This window comes from Bactrocera tryoni, chromosome 5 (genome assembly GCF_016617805.1).
Source record: "Bactrocera tryoni isolate S06 chromosome 5, CSIRO_BtryS06_freeze2, whole genome shotgun sequence".
NCBI lineage: Eukaryota > Metazoa > Arthropoda > Insecta > Diptera > Tephritidae > Bactrocera > Bactrocera tryoni.
In genome coordinates, this window is record NC_052503.1 from 21,833,657 (window position 1) to 21,860,225 (window position 26,569).

The 26,569-nt window shown below is 33.9% G+C and overlaps 2 protein-coding genes across 6 annotated transcripts in view; one reads left to right on the forward strand and one right to left on the reverse strand.

Annotated features, from left to right (window-relative positions):
* The window catches only part of LOC120778539 (potassium voltage-gated channel protein Shab), a 223,526-nt gene that overhangs the window by 170,133 nt on the left and 26,824 nt on the right, over positions 1–26,569 (forward strand). For 3 of the 5 annotated variants that reach the window (XM_040110382.1, XM_040110383.1, XM_040110385.1), the window contains exons 7-8: positions 14,342–14,565; positions 14,965–15,462. In XM_040110382.1, coding sequence (XP_039966316.1) covers positions 14,342–14,565; positions 14,965–15,462 — 722 coding nt within the window. The remainder of the gene's footprint in view (positions 1–14,341; positions 14,566–14,964; positions 15,463–26,569) is intronic. The other 2 variants (XM_040110384.1, XM_040110387.1) reach the window with 1 other exon arrangement.
* Positions 23,718–25,132, reverse strand: LOC120778540 (cell wall protein DAN4). The gene is made up of 3 exons (XM_040110388.1): positions 25,028–25,132; positions 24,745–24,948; positions 23,718–24,676 (listed from the first exon to the last, which is right to left on the reverse strand). Exons 1-3 carry the CDS (start codon positions 25,053–25,055, stop codon positions 23,736–23,738), a joined length of 1,173 nt encoding a protein of 390 aa, XP_039966322.1. The 5' UTR covers positions 25,056–25,132; the 3' UTR covers positions 23,718–23,735.

Consider the following 26,569-nt stretch of genomic DNA (forward strand, 5'->3'; position numbering starts at 1 on the left):
TCAGCCAGAATTACAATTCCCCTAAGCTGTTCTATACCATTCAGCACCATCATGCTTGAAGCAATGGACTCTACAGGAACATCTAGGTCTTACGACACTAGCAAGATACTTTGAGGTTTTGTTGATGATATACAGACCAAGAAGCTTCTACTTTTAAACAAGAGGGAACTTAGTAACCTTGCAGAGATCACCACAGGACACCTTCCTCTAAGATCGCACATTAAGAAAATTGAACGATGAGACGCGAGAATATTACCTTTCTGCGAACCTAGCTATTAACCAAATGAGGCAGAATATCTTTCGTGGCTGACAATGCTCTAACTGACATGTTGGCCAGCATTTGCTGAATACAATTTTTTTAACAAAAAAATAATCATCCAAATCATTTACAATACTTTGGTACAGACTCGAAAGTTGTAAAAGTTTATATTTGTGTTTGCTGACCATATATTTTAAGTAGTCTCTAACTGTTTAACAGTCAAAAAATTACTTTCAAAAAAAAATATCACAATCTTTTTTTATAAAATATCCCTTAATCCACTCACGCAGCAGACAGATAAGCTCCACTATGATAAAAGACAACCCTGCAAGAAAAAATTAGGTAAATTTATCACAAAATATCAAAATATTAAATGTGATTAAAACGTTCGTGAATGAGTCCTAGTAATCTATAAAATAAAACCACAAATATATATATATATACAATACATATATGTAATAACGAAGTTGTAGTGCATTCGATGCCACACATACCAATACACTAACACCGACGAAATCAATGCTTCCTCGTTTCATAGAAAGTTACACCGCACACCTACGACCACATACTATAACATCCAACATATTCACATACATATATTCACACACACACACATCCACATAAAGTATACACACATAACTAATTAACTCGCGTTTAGGGATAATGCTTTTAACTACATACAAGTACGCTCAAATCTTATTTAGCCGACTTACCATAATACTAGATTATTGAAGCCGTGCTACAAACATACATATAGCATATTATATAACTTATAGTACTGTACTCACATTTGTTTTCAAAGTCTGCATTGAAAATGAATTTAAAAACTTTATTTTGTTTTTGCTAATATTAAAAGTTTCGCAATCAAAAACGCAAAAGGTTGCCTTATCATAATTTATATTGAATTACTGAAGAACCCATTGGAGACGCGACAAAGTCAGCACTTGAAAATTTCATGCTCGCATTACAGCTTTATTTTTACATAAACGGCTTTTTTATATATTCAAATACAAATACAATCAAATATTTATAATTTTATTTTAGTAAGTTTTTCTTAAAAGTTTTTCCTTATAAATTAAGTGTCTAAATTAAGCGTTCGGTGTGGAAATTGTTTTTCTTTTATTTATTTATTTCCTTTTTTTTTTGTGAACCGCTATAGCTTTATTTTTACGACCGCTTCTTTTATTGATGTTAAATTTGTAACGAAGAGCTTTATACTCCAAGTTCGTTCCCGTGTATAAGCTCAGCGAAGTTCAAACTAGTGTCTAGAACTACGTAGAACACCAAAAGTTTTGTCATGAAATCACTGAAACTTACTCTCTACAGAATGAAATGTATTTATAGGAGTAATCTTTGGAGCTTGGAGCTTTCTCAGCGCAGCACTATCACCGGTTTTTGCGCTTCCAGTAGATCAATTTTTCCCAATATTGAACGTAGTTTCTCCAATGAGCATTTGCTCTCAGTACGGCTAGCCATTCCGTAGTTCTTGAGCGCGAACACGCTGTAAGATTGAGAATCTTACCAAATGCCAGCTGTAGAAGTTTTATGGAAGTATATGAGGTGAAAAAAGCTCAAAAGTTCCTGCTTGATTCACAAGGCTTTTCGAAATCAAGTCTTAAACACTTGGAAGTTCACACTTTCAGATATCCCACTGAGCTGGCAGTAATAGTTGGATATTAAACGACGAAGCAGAATGGCTTTAAGGAGCTTTGTCGACTCGAATAAATATTACTAGATCGAATACAGTAGCTCTATTCTACTACAGATTGTACAATCAGTGAACTTTTTATATACTTAGATATGAAATGCGACAATGTGCTTTAAAAAACTCAACTTGTGAATTAAAAAAATGAGGAAAACATAGAATGAATCCTTCACATTTTATCAGAAAACTTATATGCCATAAACATATTCGTGAAACTAAACAATCATTGGCCCGCTTGCGCTCTAAAGAGTATTCCGAAAACTCCTTCAAAGAGCGTAATAGGGGACTATGATCTTTTCGTAAGTCCAAATCCGTTAAAATACACCAAAGATTTGGATACAGTCAAAGGACCTCTTAAAGCGATTGTACTATCTTCACAATTTAATCGGTATTTAATGCAAATTCAACTGAACCTCCATCTGGCATTACTAACAACCAATAGATCTAATTAAAGCGTGACATCCAACCAGCACAACCTAATTTAACCCAATAGAAATATGAGCGGTAGATGAGAAGAACATCTAATTTGAATTTGTAGTCTACAGTGTATTGTGGTCTCTTGTCACAACTCAGACTACAATTTCATACTTGAAAAAATCGGCCAAACAAATTGTGCGAATGGCTTTAATTCCAGCAATATTAAGAATGTTAGGAATATTAAAGCCAGAAAACCCTTTTGGCAGTAAACATTTTAGACAAAAAACTATTATTTTATGATATAGTATATTATTATCTATCATAGAGTTGGTTTATCATCGCTATTCTATATACTTGAAGAATTCAATAACTTGTGAAATTGACAACATTGAGAAATTTTTCAAAATTTTTCTACTCTGTGTCGTAACTTAAAAGATCTCTTTTGATAAGTGGTCAAGATAAAAATGAACTTAAAAGTGAATTTTCTAATTACAACAACTTTCTGAGCATAATTCTGAAACTCAATTTGCTAGAATGGAAGAAATTTTGCTTTTATTATATTCGTGGACGAAGAGGAAACCCAGTCCCATGCATTACGTAAGAAATTTACACCCCAAACCGTTGCTTTTTCTGAATGAAATGGCAGCTCTTGAGTCTCTTCATATTGCACTTCGTCCTAAATGCGGCAGTTTTGCTTGTTTACATACTCTTTGAGCCAGGAGGAAGCTCATCAAAATTTGGCTCGAAATCGTCGAATCTTCTTAAAACTATTCAAGAGCCCGTAGAGCGAAGCGATGTCATTTGAAAACGTCGAGTGGCTTCAGTTCTTGCACAAGCTGTATTTTGTATTGTTTCAATTTAAGATCTCCACATAAAATGCGTCAAAACGATCCATACGTCAGTCCGAGTTGCTGCGTACGGCGCTGGACTTGATCTATTCGAAGGATCAACATGACTGATGTTACGAATAGTACGCTTATACGCTACCATAAGTTGAATCTAGCTCACGAAACACATTCTTTACAGAACGTGAATTTTCGTTCTAAAGTTGAACGATTTGTAAACGGTGTTCAGGTGTAAGTCTTTTCGTGGTGAAATGCTAAACAATACTGAACAAAAATAACGTGACAGCTTGACACGACTCACGCGTGATCTGTCAAAAAAAGGCTATTGAAAAAAGTACTTTTACTTCGATCACCCGTTATAAAGCTTCTGGCTTTAAACTTCTTTGAGCGCTTTATATTTTATCTAGATGCCGTTACTCTGTGTCAAAAACACTTCACTTGATAAAAGTCTGGTTAAATTGTCAATATTTTGCTAGTTTGTCAAGTGGACAGCATAAAGAGGTATACATATAGAGGTAGTATATCCATATTCCTCTATAAAAAAGCTTGATCTGTTTTGAGCGGTCTTTTATGATTTGAGGAAATATTTGATAACTTATTTTATTACATTTTCTTAAAAATTCCATTCCTGTACTCACACATTTCAGTTATTCATTTGGTAAAGTTTAACAAATTTGGAGTTTTTTCTTAAAAATATCGGCCAAAGTTTGTTTCCTTGCTACGTAAGTTATAAATATACGAGCTTAATCATTTTACTAAGCTTAAAAAAATTTTTTTTTGGATTTAATAATTTTTTTAAGCTTTAAAATTTTCCTTTTGCTTAAGTTTTTGCTTGAATTTTTGTTTTTGAATTAAAATCAAAAAAAACTATTTTACGCAAATTGACAATTCATAGTTCCGCAAGAATTTTGAAATTAATTAAATTAAGCGAAATGTGTAAAACGGAAGCCTTAAAACCTAATTTAGCTTATATAAACATTTAGAAAATATACATTATATATTTATATTGAAACGACAATTTATTACAGTTTGTATGTATATATTGCAATATTTACACACACATACACATATATAAACGCATACATATAAAAGTGTATATACGGATATATGTGTGTGCATATAAAAATGCCTTATTTAATGATATTAATTTTAGCCAATGCAGTTTTTGATATTTTAATGTAGCTAAGCGATTTGAAAACGATAATCAGTAAACAACAAAAACACTGCGATTACGTAACAAAAAATTAAAAAATGAAATATATTTATATGAAAAAATACAAAAAAAACAACAAAAACAAAAATATATTCGTATAGACAACTCGAAACGCATTAGTCACATAGCAGTCGGTTCTTACGATATAACGGAACTATAGGTAGTTATCGTAAATAGTATGCGCATAGTACATATGTACATAGCTTTGTATATATTTACTATGTGTTTGTAGTGAAACTATGATATACACCAATACAAAAAAACAAAAACAAAAACAAAAAACACAGTTATTAAATATTATAAACATACACATACATGTGCTATATATGTATATACATATGTAAAAACTTTATGTACTTGTATGTGTATGTAAAAACACTGAACGGATGTTGTTGTTATGCGTTGTAGAATATAAGTGAAAAAATATGTTATGTTTTGTACAAAATTCGCTAGGTTCAAGAAAATTTACTAAAAAAATTTAAAAAAAATTTGAAAAATTTCGAAAATTTAAAATAAAGCAAATAAAGTGAACACAACATGAATGTTTAGCATGTAAGTATGTTCAGTGTATATGTAATGTATGTCAGCGTTGTAGTGTGCTAAATTTCTCCAAAACCGAAATATATTGGATTTGTTTAAAACAATTGAAAAACAGTTGTTTTCTTAGGTTTTTTGAAAGAAAAGCTGCATTATTTTAATTTTTTGAAAGCTCTTTTAAAGCTTTATTCGTTGTTTTATTTATAAAAAAATTACTTATGTTAGATTTTGTAAATTTCTATCATCGAGGTAAGGTATGTAATTATTTGATGTCAGAAAATTAAGGAAAAATTAGAGAAATTGAAGAAAATTAAAGAAAATTAAAGAAAAATAAGAAAATAAAAAATTAAAGAAAATTAATAAAAAATCTTAAAAATATTAAATAACTTTTTTAACATTTTTGAGAGAATATTTTCAAATCAATACTTAAGAATTTTTATTTTCAAATTAAAATTTTTTTTATTTATAACTCTTAACATTATGTGTTTATAAGTGAACATTTATATTTTTTTTTATTCATACCTTTTAACAATTGGGGTACTCACAACCCGTCGCAAAGCATCGTAAAAATATAAATTTTTACATTTGTTTAAAAAAATTGTTGTTGGATTTCATACAAAAATTAGTTTACACATTTACAATTCTCAATGCTATGTTTTCGAATCGTTATAACTTTATAACTTTATGAGACTTGTAAAAACCCTAAATAAGTGTTTATAAGTCAAAACTATACTTTTTTAGATTTATTTCCATTCAATATTTCTATATACACATGACTATGAATATCAGTTGAATGACTTATAATGTATTTTTTGCAAGTCAATGCTGTCTGGTTCAAGATTATGAATTCACTAACATGATGACATGATTTAAAAAGTTCTGCAAGAACCTATTTTCAGCATTTTTTTACTAAAAAAGCTGTTCTTGAAGAATTTTCCTATTCTACTCCGTACTGTTTTCAGAATTATCCACTAAACTTTATATTCAAACATTTCCCATAAATAAGACGCCGTAGTTTTAAGGCAACGATAAATTACTTATTTCTCCTCTTTATAAGCCCCGCATTATTAACCCACCGCAAGTGCCCTCGGGTCGTTGTGACCCGAGTAGCTGAATGCTCCATTTTTACGACTTCCAGCATCCTAGAATCAAGAAATGTGCGACTCAATTATTATAATTTCTGCAATCCATACAATAGTACTGTAACCTTAAACTTTTTCTTCCTTACTGGCGTAGAGACCGCTCCTGAAACTGAAACCATAATATTTCAACTGATTTTTCTACTCCCCTATCCGTATCCATATCTCCGCTCTGTCCGCTGGTCACTTAGTTTTTGAGCTGTCGGTCTGAAATTTTACACACATCCTTTTCTCCCCAAGAAGCTGCTTAATTGTCAAAATCGCCGATTTCGGGCTATTACAGCATATATCTATCATACAAACTGATCGATCAAAATCCAATATCTGTTTGAAGACCTTTTGTATTTGAAGAGATATCTTTAGTAAATTTGGCACAGTGATAAAATATCCACAGAAATTATTCAGATCAAATGACTATAGCGCATAGCTGTCTTACAAACTGATCGATCAAAAGCAAGTCCTTGTTTGGAAAACTTTTGCATTTGACAGATATCTCTAGGAATTTTTACGTAATTATTGCCAATTTATGAAAAAATAAATTCTTTATATTCATTTCACCACATATTTCGTTAAAAACCACTATCTCTTCAAAAAGAACTAATAATTTCTTTTGTTACATTTTTTATGTTTTTAGTTTCGAAAAACTCTCTAATGTTAAAATACATCTTAAACTGATAAAATATGTAATTTGTACATTTTTAATTAAATTTTAATTTTTTTTAAAACTACGTTAGTTTTATTAATTTCTTTTAATTAAAAATTCTTATCTAAACATGAAATTGAGCAGCAATTTAATTTCTGCAGTGCTCTTCTACTCGTAATTCTGCACACTTTAATCTCTATAAACTGCTAATTTGAAATTCTAACCTAAAATAATAATTATTCTTCATAAAAGTGCAATATGTATGTGTGTCTACTGCAAACTGAATGCGAAATTTTCTCTTCTTCGTAATATTCGTTCGTGCATGCGTCACTAAAACATATGCAAAGTGCTAAAAGCACTTATAACTAAATAAAATATAACTATTATATATAATTAAAAGCCGATGCTAACTTCCACTCTCTGCATACATAATTATTTATAAAAAATGTAAACTAAAACTACACATAATTTCACTGTGTTATGTAATTTGTAATTTGTGCTCTTATTTGTCTATTAATCGTAACTACATACGTATTCGTAAGCTGTCGCTATGTGCAGGCGTATAAAATAGTAGCAATATAAATGGTAGTAAATGTGTGTTTCATAAAGTGCTAAAACTGGATTTGTTATTATTGTCAGACCTTATGCCGCTATAACAAGTGTACCGCAATGTGTGATTTTAAGATTTAATATTCGCCATATTGGTTAGTATGTTTATGTGTAGAGCGCACATAATCTTTTATATTGTATGCATACCGTCATCTGAAATGCAAAACAACGTATCATCGAAAATTCGAAATTGAGTTTTTATGCTATATATGTAATATCGTAAAATTTCAAGCTTCCGCCCTCAGATATAACCAATATGTAACCACTATATAACTAGTATATAACAAATACATAACTAGTATATAACCATTTTATAACCAAATCTCAAATTTTGTTTCAATATGCGTGGTTTCTGTTATATCGCTTTTCCTTCGCCCGTAAACTTAGGATAAGTTATGTTACGTTATTTTGCATTTTAAGTGACGATACACTAATTAAAAAGTGTTTTGAAGTGCTCAAAAGACACTGGTTGAAACATTTCTCATTTTTTACGCTTAGTATCATTGTTTCTTTAAATAAAGTAGTTATTTAATGTAATCCGGTATTTTTTGCCCACATGCTACAAAAACCTTCGTAGTTACACAAAAAGCTCTCAAACCTAAAACACATCCAGATCGCTTTAAAATATTTGGCATTCATTTGTAGTCGAAAAATTAATGTCAGCATTCGCTAATCACTTCATTTATTGTATTTGTTCCATATATATAGTTATCATTCGATATTTCTAAGCGATCTTCGGCTTAAAAATCTATCAAGCTAATTCTGATATATTTAAAACATTTAATTTAAAAATATAAATAATATTGAAGTCCATTTTCATCTGTCAGCCAAAAGAGCTATAGATTTCGTTCCGCATATATCATCTGCAATACCCATTTTCGAATCCATACATTAAATTTAGAACATTTCATTCCAAACCATTTAAATTTGTAATATTTTAGAGATAATACTGAGAGCTTATATTTTACATATGTAAAAGAATCATTCTCTTTCAAATATGGGCCGCGGCAACGTCTCAGATGGTTTATCCTTTGAGTCTAATTTTCGATGACTCGTTTGAGCCTTTCGACTGGTAATTGGTGGCCAATTGACCGACCCAAAACATGAAATTATCTGCACACCGAAGTGTTCTCTGAATAAATCCATTGATTGAAGCGATGTGTGGGAAGTGGCTCCGTCTTGTTAAAACCAAATGTCGCCAAGATCATGAGCTTCAATTTCAGGCTTCAAATAGTCGATTATGGCGCGTTAACGGTCGCCATTGATGGTAACGTTCTCACCGGCAACATTTTTGAAGAAATATGGAGTGATAATTCCACCGGCTCACAATCCACACCAAATTGTTGTTTTTTCTGGATGACATTGCAGCTCTTGAATCTCCTCAGGTTGCTTTTCGTCCCAAATGCGGCAATTTTGCTTGTTTACATCCCCATTAAGTCAGAAAAGGGCCTCATCTCTGGAGATGTGTTATGGTGTTGCGTACCTAAGGTCTCATTATATTTCCAAACCCAAACCATTTCTGAGAAAATTCGTTTGTGTTGAAAAAGGCAGTTCCTCAAACTTCATATTACCTTGACATCAACATTTGACTCTTAGCTGAAACTTCAGTACATAAGTAAATATAAGCTCTCGGTTTATTCATTTGGTATCTCTATGATGATCGTTTGTCGGTTCGCTATTTACCTTGAAGCTAATATTTTGGTTTACGAAATCATTATTCTGATATTTCATTTACCTTAATTCTACCGATTTGTATGAGTAAGCAACTTTATACAGTAGGCAATCTGTTTGTAAAGAAATTGTTAACATTATATAAATAATGGCTGACTGTAACAAAATTATACCTAACATTGATTAAAGCACCAGTAGTCATTTGTAAATTCAGTTCTATCAGAATTATTGATTATACTCTTGTCGTTATTATTGCTCACATGGCACATTCCAATTTTTTCAGAATATTAAACCAAACAGATTTTCGAGGGGTTACATGGATTCCTAGCGTAAAAAACGTTTTTTTTTCAACAATATTTTTCTCATATAAAAAATTAAACAAACATACAGTATTAACAAAAAAAGGATAACTCCGTACAGGATCATTTAAAGTGAAAAAATACGTGTTTTAGTTAAAAGCTTTACCAGGACGAAAAAAAACTGAAATTTAGTGTTTTTGCAGACAGTTTTACAAAAAAATTAAAATTTCTGTTATGTTTTCAAATAGCTGTAATCGAAAAAAATCCTTCGTCCACGTCTTTAAGAAGACGTTTGAGTAGTTCTCGAGAAATCTTGCCAATCGACTTGAACACCACAGTTTCGAAAGGAACGTGTTTAAAGACGGCGCGCTTAGCCTAGCTACCCTCGAGCGCACAAGTTCTCAAGGCGGTATCTTCGAAACTATTCAGATCAACTTAAAAATTTAGGACAATATTCTAGAGGTATTGTAGAATTTAATAAGACAATAAAATTTTTTTTTGAAATCCATAAACCCATGTAACCACTTAAGTAAAAAATAATATCATCGTTTTTCAAAATTAGCCTCGAAGTCGAAATATTTGATTTCGAAATTGAGCTTGAGTTAGTCAGATGCCCAGGTTTTATAGAATTTACTATTCTTACATATTTCGTATTTCGCGAATTTTAACAGAATAACAAAAATGAGTGGAAAAAATATGTTTTTATTTTTTTCGAATAGATTCAAAAGTCTCGATACATACATATGTAAACATACATATACATATTTCTAATGCTTCGAAAGAGTGATCTGGCGTCAGAAATTGTTAACTATGGCCCTTGTTGTATGGGGGAACCTTTCAAAATTATCATAAAATCATCTAGTAACGATTCATCTCTTATAATAATTCAACTCTTTTTGTTATTTAATGAACTGCATCAACCGCTTGTGCAGCACATATTAATTTGCGCGATTCAGATTTGTAATCTTTACATAATCGGATGCCATTATGACCACAAAACTTAAAAACTTAAACGAACCCAACAGTTCATTGCTTTCAGTTTCAAGTTCATCTAAGTAAATTATTACTTTATTTTGAAAAATATTCAGACTTTAGATTTCCACATAAATTTGGAAGTATTCAAGCCAGAAATCGGTAATACATTCATGCTGGAAGCATCGCCCAATAAACCTCCACATTATTCGGGTTCCCTTAAACTTCGAAAGCATCTACATATGTACTTCACTCCATCCTACCATGATTTTATTCTATATTGATAAAATGATATATAATGATTCGAAATCAAACCCATTTTTTTCCATCAGTAAAGTTAGACACCCAGCACTTCGGTATACTCATAATTATCGCACAACTCAACTTACCGTAATTACAAAATCCTTTACCGTAAATATTGAAGAGTAAAATAAATGTGTTTAGGAGTAGTTAGTGGACTAAATTCACGGTAGAAGTAAAAATAATATTTAAGCATGGTAACTGCTAATAAAGATTAGCATAAAACATCTCCGTAGATTTATACTAATTTATTATGTAGTTAGTTTCTACTTATTGACGGTATTTTGATATTAGGTAGTTTATAACAATGGATTACCTTAAAGCTATTATCTTAATATATAAAACTAAATATTCTCTCTCTCAATATAACGCAGACTAAACACAAAAATTAGAATTTTACAAACGAAGCAATAATTAAAAGCAGTGTAGAGTACCATCTGATCAAATTTAGCGCGGACTGGCAAAAAAACTCAAAATAACAACAACATTTTCATGTACAATTCTTTATTATCGCCTTCAAAATAAGGCTCTTTTTGGGCCAATAGAATCACGACAATTAAGCGTTCACTTGTTATAAGCGCCAACCGAGATGCTTAGCGATTTCAGCGACTGACTTTTAGTAGCTTCAATAGACACATAGCGCGATCCCCGAAGATGAGTTTTCAGTTTCGTAAATACGAATACTGCGAATACAGTAGCTGAACAATGACTCCTATTTAGTGTTTAACCAAAAAGTCAGTCCCACTTATGCTAAAATGTGAAACGCTCAAGTAGCATTTCTGCTTAACAGTTTCATCCATTCATGGTGAACTCCGTCTTGATTTTGACGGACTTTGACGTGGGTTTTTTCAGTTTCGGCACATTTTTGGAGCGTCATTCGCCAAATTGCTTTACAGTTTCGACGTCATATTTATAAACCCACGTCTCGAGACCTGCCTTGTTGTCAAGTAGCTCTTTTGTGAGCTGCACTCATCCTCATGTTTGCAAAAGATGCAGGACTTTTGGCACGAGTCCGGCATTAACACGCCTCATATCCAAAAAATAAACCAAAATGAGTCAAAAGAGGTGTCGAGATCTTCTCCTATCTCTCTTTAACTTGTTCGATGTTATCGTCAAATCACATTGCAGTGAAATTGGTAACACCAAAAGCCCTGCCTGAGCCGTCATTCCATTGGACAAAAAAAGATTCAGGTCTTTTGGTACGAGTCTAGCATTAACACGCCTCATACCCAAAAAATTAACCAAAACTATATCGATATACTCTGCTAACTCTCAGGTGCCTACACAAAAATTTTGAAGCACAATTTCCTTAACTTTTTCGATGTCATTGTCAAATCGCATGACTTCACTACTTTCACTGAAGGCCCTGCCTAAGCCGTCATTCCATTGGACGTATGAAGATTGATCTTCATAGGAAAAAGATTGTTGCAATGTAGGGAAAATCGTCGGTTTGGTTTGTGAACTCAGTTTAGATAGTCCGGGCCAAATTTGATCAGATAGTAGATATCGACACTATTCAAAATAGCATAATTTAAGTCTTACTATAGCTGATAGAAACTGTATTTTGAAAAAAAATTCATTGAAAATTTTTGAATTACATCATTTTTGAGTATAGTATGCGTAATATTCATTGTAATATGCGTCAACACCTAAAATGAGGAGTTCAAAAAATAATTTTTTATTCATCATTTGTATAAAGTATTACTAGTAAATGTGCTAAATATAATATGTGACTAACAAACAAAATGTATTTCGAAAATCTAAGCGACTTTTTTTCACTACTAACAAATAAGCAGCGAAAAAAATATACATATTTACCTTAAAAAATATTAAATGTTCAAATATATATAAAAAATATATATACTATTTGTATTACATATCACCGGCTACGCACAAATTAAATATGTTTCTAAGTATTTGTGTCTATATAATATAAATATATGATATTTTCGTACTATTGTTGTACCACTACAAAAGTAATAACAAATAATAAGTACTATAGCCAGTATTTTATGTCGTCTCATCAACGCTCGATGTTGTTGTAAGTTGTTGCACTGTCTCAATACTATGTAGAGACGCTCACAGAAACGCTCTAACGCAAAAATAATTAACTGGAACCATTCTCTTCAATACTTTCTTCTCGTTTCCGCTCGCCAAATTAATGACAAATTAATGAAAATGAATGAACAAATGCTGCGTTAAAATTGAAAATTCTCATAATGGCGCTTGTAACAATGCAAAACGGTAAAATAAATGGAAAAAATTGCATTAAATGAATTTGGAAACCAAACAAATTTTCTAACTGGAATTTGCTAAATGGCATTCATGGCTGATTGCGTGCCGAAAACGACGACAATAAAATATTTATTTAATAAATTATTGCAACGAAATCAAACGATCAACCAATTCGCATATCATCATCAACAAAATCATCATAAAATGTTCGTTCATCAATAAACAATAATAAACTGAATAATCGAACTACTCAATGAAAATGCAACTCTGTATAAATTCCACTCGATCATGGCATACAATTTCACATGCGCTTGACTGAATGCACGCAAAAACAAATATCGTTATATGTTTATGGTCGCTCGCCAACAACAACATCACACATTATCACACTTGTGCACGAAAAAAAACTAATTAAAAAATTAAAAATATTTTTAAACAAAAATTAAAAACTAATTAACACACAATTTTATTGAAAAAAATTATAAATAAATAATAAAATAAAATTTAAAAAAATATAAAATTAATAAAAATAAAAATTAAAATATATTTTTTTAAAAAACATAAATTATAAACATTAAAAATAAAAATTAAAATTAAATTAAATAAAAAATATTGAATTTATAAAAATTATAAAAAAATAAATAAATATAAAATTAAAAATATAAATATAAACAAATTATTAAAAAATTATAAAAAAATAAATATAATTAATTAACTTTTTTAATTAAACAACGACAAATATTTTTCTGATAATAAATAAAAATAAAAATTAAAACATTAAAAAATTACAAAATTTATAAAAAAAAAATAATTAAATATAAACTGAAATTAAAAAAAAAAAAAAAAAATTAAAAAAAAATTAAAATTACAAAACTTTTCAATAAATATAAAAATTTAAAACATTAAAAAATTAATAAAAATAAATTAAATACAATAATGTTTTAATAAATTAAAATTAAAACATATATTGTTTTATAAATATAATATAAACAAAAATAAAATTTTAAAACATGAAAAAATATTTAAAAAACAAATTAATTAAATAAAACATATAATTAAAAAAATTAAAAAAATAAAAAAATTAATAAAAAATGTTTTTAATTAAAAAACTAAAAATATAAAAATATTATTTTTTATAAAATTATGAAATAAATATAAATTAACATTTAAAAAAATATAACATTAAAAATAAAATAATAAATAAAATGAAATAAAAATTAATTTAAATAAAATTAAAAATAAAATAATTTAACACAAAAACGTAATTCAAAAACTTTTTTAAAATTTCAAAAATCTCCAAAATGCTTTAAATCTCAAAATGCCACAAAAAACGAATGTATGCACGCATGCGCAACATGTTTGCACGCACACTCACGCACCCATACACATGATCATGCATATTTTCGCAATTTATATATATATATATACCTATACATATATATGTACTCGTATATATGAAAACATGTAAAATTGCAAAAAAAAACAAAAAAACATTAGAAAAGCGCGAAAGTCGCAATAGATCAATAAACAATTGGCATCGTTTAACCCACGCGCTACGACGGTCCTCCACAGGGCACAATCTCTCGCAGACCGATGGGAACAGCACCGAAGATGGCGAGTCGACCAGCGGCGGCGGTCGCAATCCGGCCACCACCGGCGCCGGCTGTTACCGCAACTATGATCATATGGCCAATTTGAGGAATTCGAATATGACGCATCACGTAAGTTCCAACAGACGCGCCTCTGTACACTCTACACACATACATATATGTACAATTTCATACATACATATGTATACGCGATATATACACGGTATATACATAGGTATATGTTGGTGCGTACGTGCGTATGTATGTCTGTATGTATATGTATATGGCCAGAGCAATTGTTGTGAGTAAATTATGTGTGTTTGTTTGTTTTTTCCCCCCACAACTAACTTTTTCGTATCTTTTAATCTTCAAGCATAGCATAATAATATCAAGTATAGAGCTAGTACTGAATGTGTTCAAGTCATCTATGTACTACATATGTATATAATGTATATTAAGGCACAACATGTACCAACCAACTAATAATGTTTCTTTCCTTTTCGCAAATTCGGCGACCACGCTCATGCATAGTTTCGTCCATCTGTACCTGATCAGGAATCAGTTCCTCCATATAGTTATGTCGATACGCCGAATGCCCACCTAACATCCATGACGGCCATGGAGAGCTATAAGCGCGAACAGCAGCAGCGTCAATTGCAGCAGCAGCTGTTGCGCGAACAACGCGAGAAGCTGGAGCTAGCAGCGCGACAGGAAGCGGATGCCGCGCTGCTGACAACAACGCCCGCCACACTTTTGAACGTCGCCAAACCGTTGAGCACCACAACGCCAGCCAGCGCCAATGTCGTCGGCGGTGCAGCCACTGCGAATGGCGGTGCGAATGTTGTGTCCGGCAGCGGCGGCAATACGGCTGGTTCGGGGTCCACCACAGCGGCCGGCGCAGCGGCAGCAGCATCAGCGTCAGCATCGGCGGCGGATCAGGATACGGCCGCCAATTCGTCGCAGGCGGGCGATAGTGTGTCGCTGGTGCCATCCGGTCCACGGCCATTGCAAATGATGATCGCACCCGGGGTAAGTGGAGTTTAGTTCGCTTTATTAACACACACACACGCGCACATATACATAGACACTAATATAAACAAGCACTTATGCCCACAAACCCATACATAAATTATGGTAATCATATTGTTTGTAGGCGATTTTCTCGGTAACCTTGTAGAGAACATTAAATTAATTTGTTACGAGGCAAGCAAAAACAAAAAGCATTTCTTTCAGGAAGTTTAGAGAAACCGAAATAAAGTAACTCTAAAAGTCTATCTAGCTTCCGCTAAGCTTAATTTCCAAATATATCTTTCCCGACCCCTTTTAAGTAAAATAAGTTCAAGGCCAGTATCGCCACTATGCTTTCAGAGAGGATGGTCACATGTCTGAAGGAGGCTGCACTCTGGAGCAGTAAATCTACTGCTTTTTTGATGGCAGTAATCTCAGCTTGGAAGACACTGCAATAGTCAGAAAGTCTGAAGCTGCAGTTGATAGATAGCTCCTGACAGTAAAACCCTCCATCAGCCTTCCCCCCCCCCCAAGCTTTGACCCATCCGTAAAGAAGCTCACTGGCCTTCTCCTCCAACGGCTTCTTTCCACCCAAAGCTCCCTCATCGGTTTATGGGCAGAGAAGGAGCCACCAGTCGGTTTGGCGGCTCCATGATCCAATTGATCCGGTATGAAGTCAAAGTACATGAGCATATCCAAGTGTTCAGATACGTATTCTGTTAATAACCGAGATTTTGATAGCCACAAGTGACATGGTAGTAGTAGACTTTAGAAGACCACCTTTTTCCAATGGCTCCTCTACAGAAGTTTAACGTAATCGATATCTTTTTTCTTTTCTTCTTCTCTTTTCTTCTCTTCGATAATCGGCTGCCATGAAAGCTTCCTTCCAGGGCAGCTTCCACCAGTTGCAGACGAATGTCTCCCATTTCTGGGAGCGGTGCCACCGGGATCTTATATAACCTAGTAAATAAAGCCATCTCGGTTTTACTTGGGTTGTTGGCAAGACCACTTCCGACCGCCGAATTTGTTACGACGCTGAGATACCCTTGCGTCAGCTCGTACACGGTACTTATTGAAAAAGTATCAAAATATGGATATTTATAGCCGTGATTATCGTCCGCTAATAGAAAGCAAATCCTCCTTCCGTAAAATGTCATTTACTTATGTAGGGAAGAATATAAAAATACACGGCTGTGAATACATGTCGAACACACTTCCAATATGACGATCGAGATAGCCCAAAAAGTTCGTTGAGAAAGTATCAAAATTTTTGGAATTATTTTCTATTTTCTAAACTTTGCATGAAAAGACATCAGTTGTACGATATAAAGAGAGAAGATCATCAAAAACGAAGTGGTCCTCCGCGGGGGGTTTTCGTAATGAAGTATCATTGAAAAGAAGTGTAGTTAGCCCAAGCTTGCTAGTCTATAGGAGGACGCGACCTAGTAGGTCCACAAACAATCCCTAAAAATATGCGTTTATAGTATAACTCGGGACGTTTGCTCTCAGACAAGCTACCGCTGTAGTCGTCACTGTCATGTGAAACAGCTGCTACGTCCTCCCACAGATATGGATTGTGTTATTAGAATTGCTTTTGCTTCAGTACTCATCTTCGACTTTGTCGGCTTGGGAGACCCTACAAGTTGCTAAGCAACCACCGACATCGCTCTCAGAATCATTACTGAGCGTCCCATCTCGACAAGATAATAAACCTCTGTTTACCAGTATACCTGTAGGTTTTGACCCGAGGGTATCTGTTTTTGTAATTCTCTTGATAAAGTACCAAAATTGTTTTTCACATACCAACTACTTGACCGATCAAAAAAATTAGTTTCATTAAAATAACGATTTCCTGTAATGTTTAGCTTGATATATCATCTTGCTGTATCAAAAGTATATACTCATCTATAGTTATTCAATATGAAAGAGACTAGAAAGACTACTAAGGAAATAAAAAAAACGTCTTACACGGTTATCGAGATTTCGCCTTCAACAATACACGTACACATTTATATAGACCCACAAACAAAATTTTGTAGTCACATATAGTTTCTAACATCCGCCCACCTCCTTTATTGGTACTTTATAATCGTTTTAGTAATTGTATTTGTTTCAAGTTGAATTATCGAATATGTTTCTATTACTAAATCACTGTGTTTCCCTAATTGTTTTCAGCTAAATTACAATTAATTATGTGTCATTAAAGTTAACTCATACAAATTTATATAATCACTCTTCCATAATAATTTATAACATAGTATAAATAACTTAAACTTATTATTTGCAATTATAAACTATTAATTATAATTTTATCTATTAATTTTAAACACATTAACACATCCGTTCTGTGAAAAAGTTTTCAATACACGCGTTGCCTAGTCCGACTCTTCGCTGTGCACTCACTGCAATTATGGCATGCTTGTTGAGTCTTTCGCTCTCTTCTCGTGCAACAATTGGTTGCCATGCGAAACTTGTGCATGCATAGATGAACTTCTATATGTCTGAATGGGTGTTCATTCACGCCCAGTCAATTTTGCACTTGCCTGATGTCTTCGGCTACGCTTCAATTGTATCTTTATTCGTTCGCGTGATAATCACATGATTAGCTGGCACGCAAACTCGCCTTCATGTCAGTTGCCATTGAACTTTTATTATGTGCTTTTAACGGCATTTTAATTGTGGTTCCCTTTTGTTAACTTGTTGAATGGCATGTAATGAGATGTCATTCACCATAATTATTGGTAGAAGTACTTATTTTAAATTTTTGGCTCATTTAATAAGGCCAAAATTTGGTAAAAAAAAAAAATGGGTGTACAATATCAATGAAAGATTTCCATTCTTTAAGCTCTTTTCAATTTTAATGTCCTCTCTTTATTGTATAGATATACGATCCAATATCTGACCAGAATAAACATTTTCCAAATGGACAATCAGCGACCCCGACAAACAATGATCGAGACTTGAGAATCTCATTAAGTACAGAAGAAGAAAGCTGTATATGAGCCGAATGTATCTTAGAAACTCCACTGAGCATTCTTCCTCTCAGTCGATACACTTGACTCAGCATTGGTCCAACTCTTTTAATTCGACAGAGAAATACGTGTTTTCTGCATTTCCGCACAAATTTTCAAACTAAACCGACCTGCAGAGCCTGGTGACCGTTTCGCCTCTTCAGTGAATACATGTTTCTTGACAATCTCGAAACGACACATAAACTGCTTCTTATTATGCTAAAACAGCCTCAAACCATACTGAGAAGTGGTTTCACGATTGCGCTTGATGTCGGGTGAGAGCAGGAATGGCATCCAACCGGCAGACAGCTTTATGAAACTCAATTATTAATGCAGGACCCTGGCCGTATCTTGAGATTTCTAATATCTCAACTATATTGCACACCTTTAATCGACGGTCCAATAATATCGAAATATTGACCGTTTGTTTACCTCTTAAGGGTTCTTTGAATTATGGGCAAAAAATAGTAAGACTTTTTAATTTATCTTCGGAAATATTCTTTTCGAAGTTGGTATGACTGTCAATTAAACCTGTGCCCAATGTCACATCAAAATAATCATTAGTGTTTAGTATACGCTTGTCTTTCTGAAGTACATAAAGTACATTCAGCGATTTTTTCGACAAAAAAGTTCCAATCAATTTTGTGTGCCGAACCAAATTTCTGGTGCCGAAACTGTCAACATGTTGCCAAAGACTTTCGGAGATAATTGTTTGTCGCGAGCAAGTGTTTTTGATTTGTGCAAATTATTTAGAGGGAGTCAAAAACGCGTTGATGACGAACCAGGTCCAGGACGGCCAACTGCATCAACTGATGATCAACACGTCAATAAAATAAAATAAAATTGGTATTTGAGAATCGACGATTAATTGTCAGAGATCTTACTGGCATCTTTGGAATATCGAAAGGATCAGTGAAAACTATTTTGTAAGATCATGAAAAGTGAAAGAAAGTGAAAGTACGATTTTTTCCAAAATCACTAATTTTTTTCGAAAAGTGACGCTACTTAACGTCATTACAGACATCGTTTACGTCTGTAAAACAACGTTTTCCGACTACCAGAATATCATGAAACATATTATTCCTGGCCTTGAGTCTTGGATCTATGCTTACGACTCGTAAACAGACGATTAATCGGCCGAGTATCGTGGCAAAGCTGAGCCGAAGCCAAAAAATGCGCGTCAAAGCTGGTCAGAAATCAAGGTTATGTTGAAAGTTTACTTCGATTATCGAAGTGTATCAGAATTTCTTCCGACCGGCCGAACTGTCAACAGAGAATACTTTTGATTATGCGTCTTTTCCGCGAAGCTGTTCGTAAAAAGAGGTCAAAATTATGGGTCGACAACTCCTTTGCACCACGCTAATGCAGCGTCACATACTGCATTGATTCTTCGCAAGTTTAACGACAATTTTTTAAAAAATATTATACCGCAACCACCGTATTCGCTTGATTTGGCTCCGTGTGACTTCTGGCAATTCAGCAAACTCAAAAGATCGCTCCGGGGTAACCTTTTCGCGTCAATTAAAGACATTAAACGTGAATCGCTAAGCGCATTAAAAGCTTTTTCGGAAATTGAGATTGACAACTGTTTCGATTATTGGAAAAAACATTGGCACAAGTGTATTGTGGCCAAAGGAGAACACTTTGAGCGGACGACACAGATTTTGCAGAATAAATTAAGATTTTTAAAATTATGAACATAGTCTTACTATTTTTTGCTCATAGTAGTAAGTCTGCTCCTCGAAGACACCTCACTGTGGAGTTGAGTTCCAAGTCTGGGAACCTTAAAAAATTATCGATTGAAGTATTTCACACTTCCTGGGTGATCTGGCAGTTGGATAATAGGAATGGTCTCTCTCTATCTCTCCCATGAGTCTCAAACATCCCTTCAACGTTTCCCAGAGGAACATGCTCAGCACAATATCCGCACTATGAAATTATATATCTTCTCATGAACTATTTTTTCTTTTAGATAATTTATGTTACATCTCATTAACTTTTTCTTTCAAGCTTCTTATAGTACAAATTATACATATGTACACTGTATCAACTTATCCAAAGAATTAGATGTTTTTGTAGATATTTAGTAAACTCTGTAATAATGTGTTTCATTTCACTGACGTTTTTCAATTATATACATAAATTAGTAATACATCTCTACATCTATAACAATACACCACTTTACAAGAACAAATATTAATAACCACTTTAATTACAAATACAATACAACTACAACTACAATTAACAAATACTGCAAACAACTATAACATAACATAACATTTCTTAACCCATACCAGACCTTACGGGGAAAGAGTAAGGAGGTACAAAAAAGATTATCAAACATTTCACTTATTAATTTGCGTACTTAATTTTTTATATTCTTTCATATACCGTTTCTTAAACAGTGAATGGGTTTTGCAAATTTGTCTTGACTCTTTAGTGGCTGCAGCATTCCTTTAGCTACATAAATGCTCATGTTCTTACGAAAATCGTGATTTGCAACAGCAAGAATGAAAATGCAGCTAATTAATGCATAATTATCAATTTCATTTCACTCAAATTGCGCGTGAATCAATTAAAAAAATAGCATTTTCTATGTAAAGATAAGTTTTGCATTTGAAATAATTGACGAAGTAAATATTTTGTAAAAAATTTAAATATAAACATTTAGAAGCATTTTTGTCATTCTAAATAATAAAGTAAATTATTTCATTTTAACACTATAATTAATAAATAATTTATTCTTTACTTGAAAAATCAATTAAAAATCATTTAGAATCGAAGTAGTGTAAGTAGCAAAAACTATGGTGCTTAATAATTATTATTTATAAATAAATTTATACATAAGGTTGTACTATACAGAATCATCTAATCCAACTAACACACAAATATTTTTAAAATTTATTTCAATTTTCTTACTACTTTCGATTGATTTTCTGAAATGAAAAACAAAAATAGAAAAAGCATGCTGTCTACTTTTAGGCTCTCTTTTATTTTCATTGCAATTCGATATTTTCGGAAAATGATGTCAGCATAGAAATTAAAGATCCATGGATTTACATATCAGAATATTTATCATATCGCCCCGATAGATTCTTGGAATTTATCAAAGAGCTGTGCCTTTGTGAGTACGATATGGGGAAGGGCACTATAGATATGTAGGTTCAAGTTTCAATTTATATCTATACTATCATAATCATAGAAAATAACGTTCAACAAGTTCTGAATCGAAACGGGATTGTCCGCATAGACTTTAGACTTTACATATCCCCGCAGGTAAAAGTCTAACGGTGTGATATCACACGATCTTGGTGGCCAATCGATCGGACCAAAACGTGAAATTATCTGCTCACTGAAATGTAATCTCATTAAACTCACTGATTGATGCAATGTGTGGGAATTGGCGCTGTCTTGTTGAAACCAAATGCCGCCGCGATCACGAGCTTCAATCACGAGCATAAAATTGTCTAAATTCGATTCAATCATAAAGAAATCGAGATAAGCAAATCGATAAGTAGAGTATAGATTTCATATTGAAAAGTATTCACTTTCGAAGCAATCTAGTTAAAATAAAGAAACGATAATAAATAGATTCAGCCTTTATTAACAAAATTATCTAATTAATATTAATCATTGAAGAGTACAGACTTTCTTAACAATATTCTATATTATACTCACATTTGTTTTTAAGAAATAAATCAACTAATTGAATCGGCTCCTTTTCAAATATAATATATTATGATAAAAATTCAGATTTCACTTTATTTGCCAGAAGGTTGGTATGTAGACTGTCCCTGGCCACATCATAAAAGTGCCTTGCTGTTGTGGTGCTGTTCAGCTCGACTCTCTCTGTGTGAGTTTTTTGGGTAGATTTCCAACGTTTCGCTGTGGGAGCGATGCCTCTTCTGAGAGCTGGGAGGGGTTCCGATTGTTTCCTTTCGGAAAACTTTTGTTTTTATTGTCTGTGTTTGACGCATGATCTCCTATCTCTGTATCAGCTAAGCTCTCAGGAGCCTTAATTTTGGCTATCTTTACGATTACAAAGACTGTTCTCTGTTGCTGGCTTTTCCTCACTTGACTATGAGATTTCTTTCTGTTTTTTCTTAATTCTCCTTTGGCTGTCAGGATATACCGGCTGGAACTTGGCTGTTTTAAAAGGGCATTGTTCCATATTTAATTCTTGAGTACTTACGTTGGTATTCTCTGTTGTTGCTGCTGTCACTACCAGTGTAATATGGGTGATAACCCGGTTTATCGACTCCTGACTGGAGGCATTCTGACATGTCGCAATATTTACCATGGTCCTTGTAATGGAAGAGGTAATCGACAAAGCGTCAGTTAGCACATTACTATTACTTAACGATCTTCATCACAAGAAGGTTGGTCTGAAGGAGGCCAACACATTTAGTATGAAAAGATTATTTGAGTTCTAAACTAAAAAAACTCGAAATGTGAAATAAAGTTATATAATTTTTAATAGTTCTATGCATCTTATTAGACTATAGAGAAAATGCTGAGAGCTAAAAGAATATTACTTCATAATAATTATTTCCTAGAAGCCGAAATGTGATAAAGGAGAGAGAGATTTTACCAAATGCTTCATAACATGATATTTTGCTTTAACTAGATTCCTGTCTAGATTTATAGATGAAAATTATAAGTATTAATAGGTCGCTCAGGGTAATACACAAGCAACGAGTAGCATGGCATAATGTTAGATGGGCTAAAAATGTGTATCACTAATTTGTAATTTTGATACAAATATGATAAATCGAGAACAGGTGAACAGTAAGGGTCAAAAACTCTCTCTAAGGAGCATGCCAAGACTGTAGTTTTCTGCCATAATAAACATTTAGAGAACTGTGATATCGAAGAGAAAAGAGAAACAGAGTTATATTCTTGGTCTTACCCAACCTTAAAAGCTGTCGAACACCAAATCAGAAGATTTACAATAAATCAACAACTTCCAGGTTGTTCCTAATGAGCATATGAAACAGAGAACATCAAAAAAAGATAAAAACCTCCAAAAGACCCGCCTCTAATTTATAAATAGTCATTTATTGTGGTTAATGAGTGTGAGTAGACATGGGAATTAAATAAAATAATCGAAAATACAAGAAACACTCTTCATTTATGAAGTGAAGTGCACAAAACAACACAAATCGTTTCAGAAATACAGTTTAAAAAAATATACAGGCATACACATACAAATGAGGGACTAAAGATATATAGATAGATAGAGGTATATATATACGTAGAGGGAGTAAAAAGCATATTTGAAACTTAATCGTAATCATAGTCAGCATAAAGTGGCGCCGGTTCGGGAGGTGCCTGCTCTTGCATTGATAACACCGGCGGCACCGCTGTCGGCCGCTCCGCAGCTGCCAACGGTTGCTTCAATTTATCCAACAAGCTACCAATATCGAACTTCACCGTCGGCACGGCAATACCTTCCGCCGCCTGCAAACCGACCATTTGCGAGGAGAGCGCGTCCACATCTTGACGCGCCGCAAAGAGCAGTTGATCGTGCGCGGCTAACTGCAATTGTGCCGTTTGGGCGCGTATGGCCGCCGAGGCGACCTCTTGCTGAGCATTCTGCAGCGCCGCTGTCACGCTGCGCACATGATTGGCGGCCTCCTCCAGCTGCTGCTGCGCCGAATTGGCGACCGCCTGGGCCTTCTTGATTTCAATGGCTTCAAGTTGGACGCGCGCCTGCGCCACATACAGATGTTGCACAAGTGAGTGCAGCGCCCGAGTTTTACCCTCCTGCTCAGTCAGCGAGACGGGTGGAAAAACTTCAGACGGTGGCATTAGTATGCCGTCATAGGAACCGTTACCAGCGCCACCCACCAGACTCTTCAACGACATGCAGGTGGTCGCCTCGACGGGACGCAAGCCGCCTTTTTTTCCGGATGACTCTTCCTCCGGTATGCACGTTGTCGTCTCGACTTCGGGCGTACATGTCGTCGTATGCGTGGCTGGAGTTGTCGTGGTTTGTGGAGCAACGGTGGTGGTTACTGCAGCTGGCGCTGCTGTGGTTGGTTGTAGAATCGTTGCCGCCGGTTGAGGCGCCGTCGTTATACTTTGCGGTGCTGTTTGTTGCTTTTCGGTAGCGTGCAGTTCGTGTTTTGCCGATTGTCCCGGTATAATAGCCACACAGGTAGTTGCCACTACACCATGCGTGCTGGGTGTGTGTGTTTCTACATGCTTGGGCGGTTCAGTTTCTAAAGAAGATATAAAATGTTGGAAAAGTATAGCTTTAATAGGTTCAAAAGTTCTTCTCTACACACACCACATTCTGTCGTCGTCTCCGCTGAGCGCGGAAGCATAACATAGTCCGATTCAGAATCGTTTGGTTGATAGTCGTCGTCAGCTAAATTGGCACTCTGCATATAGTCCATGTCATCATCCATGTCGGGTTCCAAATAAAAATAATCGTCACTACGAAACGGTACTGGAGTTGTACTTGTAATGTGCAAAATCACCACCAGAAGTACTGCAACGAAGTGAAACGAAGAAGAGCCTTCCGTATGCCGCATGTATGATTTATAACTCATTGAACTCATCGAACTCACCAGTCCATATGCAGCGCCTCAGTTGCATTGAAATGACATTTAGGGTTCTTTGTTATTTCGTTTTCACTCGTATTCCGAATGCAATTTGTCAAAATTGGTCTGGCTAGAAATAAATAATAAATAAACAAATCTGACGTACATTAAATTTCTGTTTTCACTCAAAAAAGTAACAATGACAGGCTTTTACATTTGTCAAGAACACGCATAAGGAAAACAAAATGAAAATTTGAGTTTTCGTACGTTTCTTGATTTTGACACAAGGAATCAGAATGTGAGGGAGCAAATAAAATATGAATGTAGATATAATGTTACGGCAAATGTTAATTACAGAGTTATGTGTTAACAATTTCATTTACAGAGCTTGAGCTTGAAATTATGCAGTTAGGGTTAATTGAAATTATTGCCGTATATGTTTGAAGGCCTTAGTTGCTAAAATTTCTTAGTCACAATTTCTTAGTCATTGTTAGCCATCGTGGACTAATTTATTAAGAAACCAGTAAGGAAGGACTAAATTAGGGTGGGGGGAGTAAAAAGCATAGGTTAGGATATACATTCAGCTGTTGGTAACGCTTTTTTTTTAAATGTTGTGAAAAATTCGACATTCACTTTTCGACGAAATCAAAGTCACATGGAGTATAGACAATGCTTTCTGCCGATTTCATCCATTTCAAAGCACAAAAAATGCACCGTTATTTGAAGAACATGCTCTCACATTTTTATTAAAATAAGTCTCATATTTGCTGATATATGCGGTATAAAGTCGACTGGAAGTTCGAAAATTTTCTTTTAGGTATATGGAGGATGAAGACATTATTATTCCGACTCAACCTTTTTTTGACTGACAGGCATAATATTATGAGAAAAGAATTCTCTGCAAACTCCTATATTATATCTTACAGATTGATCCATATTTTCGACAAAAAGTGGTCGTCATAATAGGATTTATGGTCGTTATCTACGGGCTTGAATAGGTTTGTCGGATTCTGGCAAACTTTGGTCACAAGGTGCACACTTCAGAGTTAGTTTAATCCTGATATAAAAATTGTGTTATATAAGAAGTACGTGCGGTTGTAGTCTATTCCACCCATTTTTTACACCGCAATGTAGAAGTAGCAGGATAATACTACCTACAAAATTTGGTTGAGATTGGTTGAGTAGGTCTTAAGATATTGATTTTCACTTAAATACATATTTAAATTTCACCCCCATTGCCTTATTTTGACACCGGCTCCTATAAAGCCCTCTCATACTAACTTGAGTGTAAAGTTTAATATACACTTGTATATATTGATTTAACGCGCTTTTGGTAGTTTTCAACAGAGCCATTATATGGGGAACGGGCGGAATCATCATCCGATTGCATCCGTTTTTACAATTTCGGTATTTTTGAGCGTGTCGGAGGTCTGAATACCCCCATCTTTCTTTTTTACCAAGAAACACGTGCATCAAGTTTCATTACGATATCTAAATTCTTACTCAAGTTGTCGCATTCACAAGCGAGATGGCAGACAAGTACCAGGATTTCAATTTGTCTCGCCACCC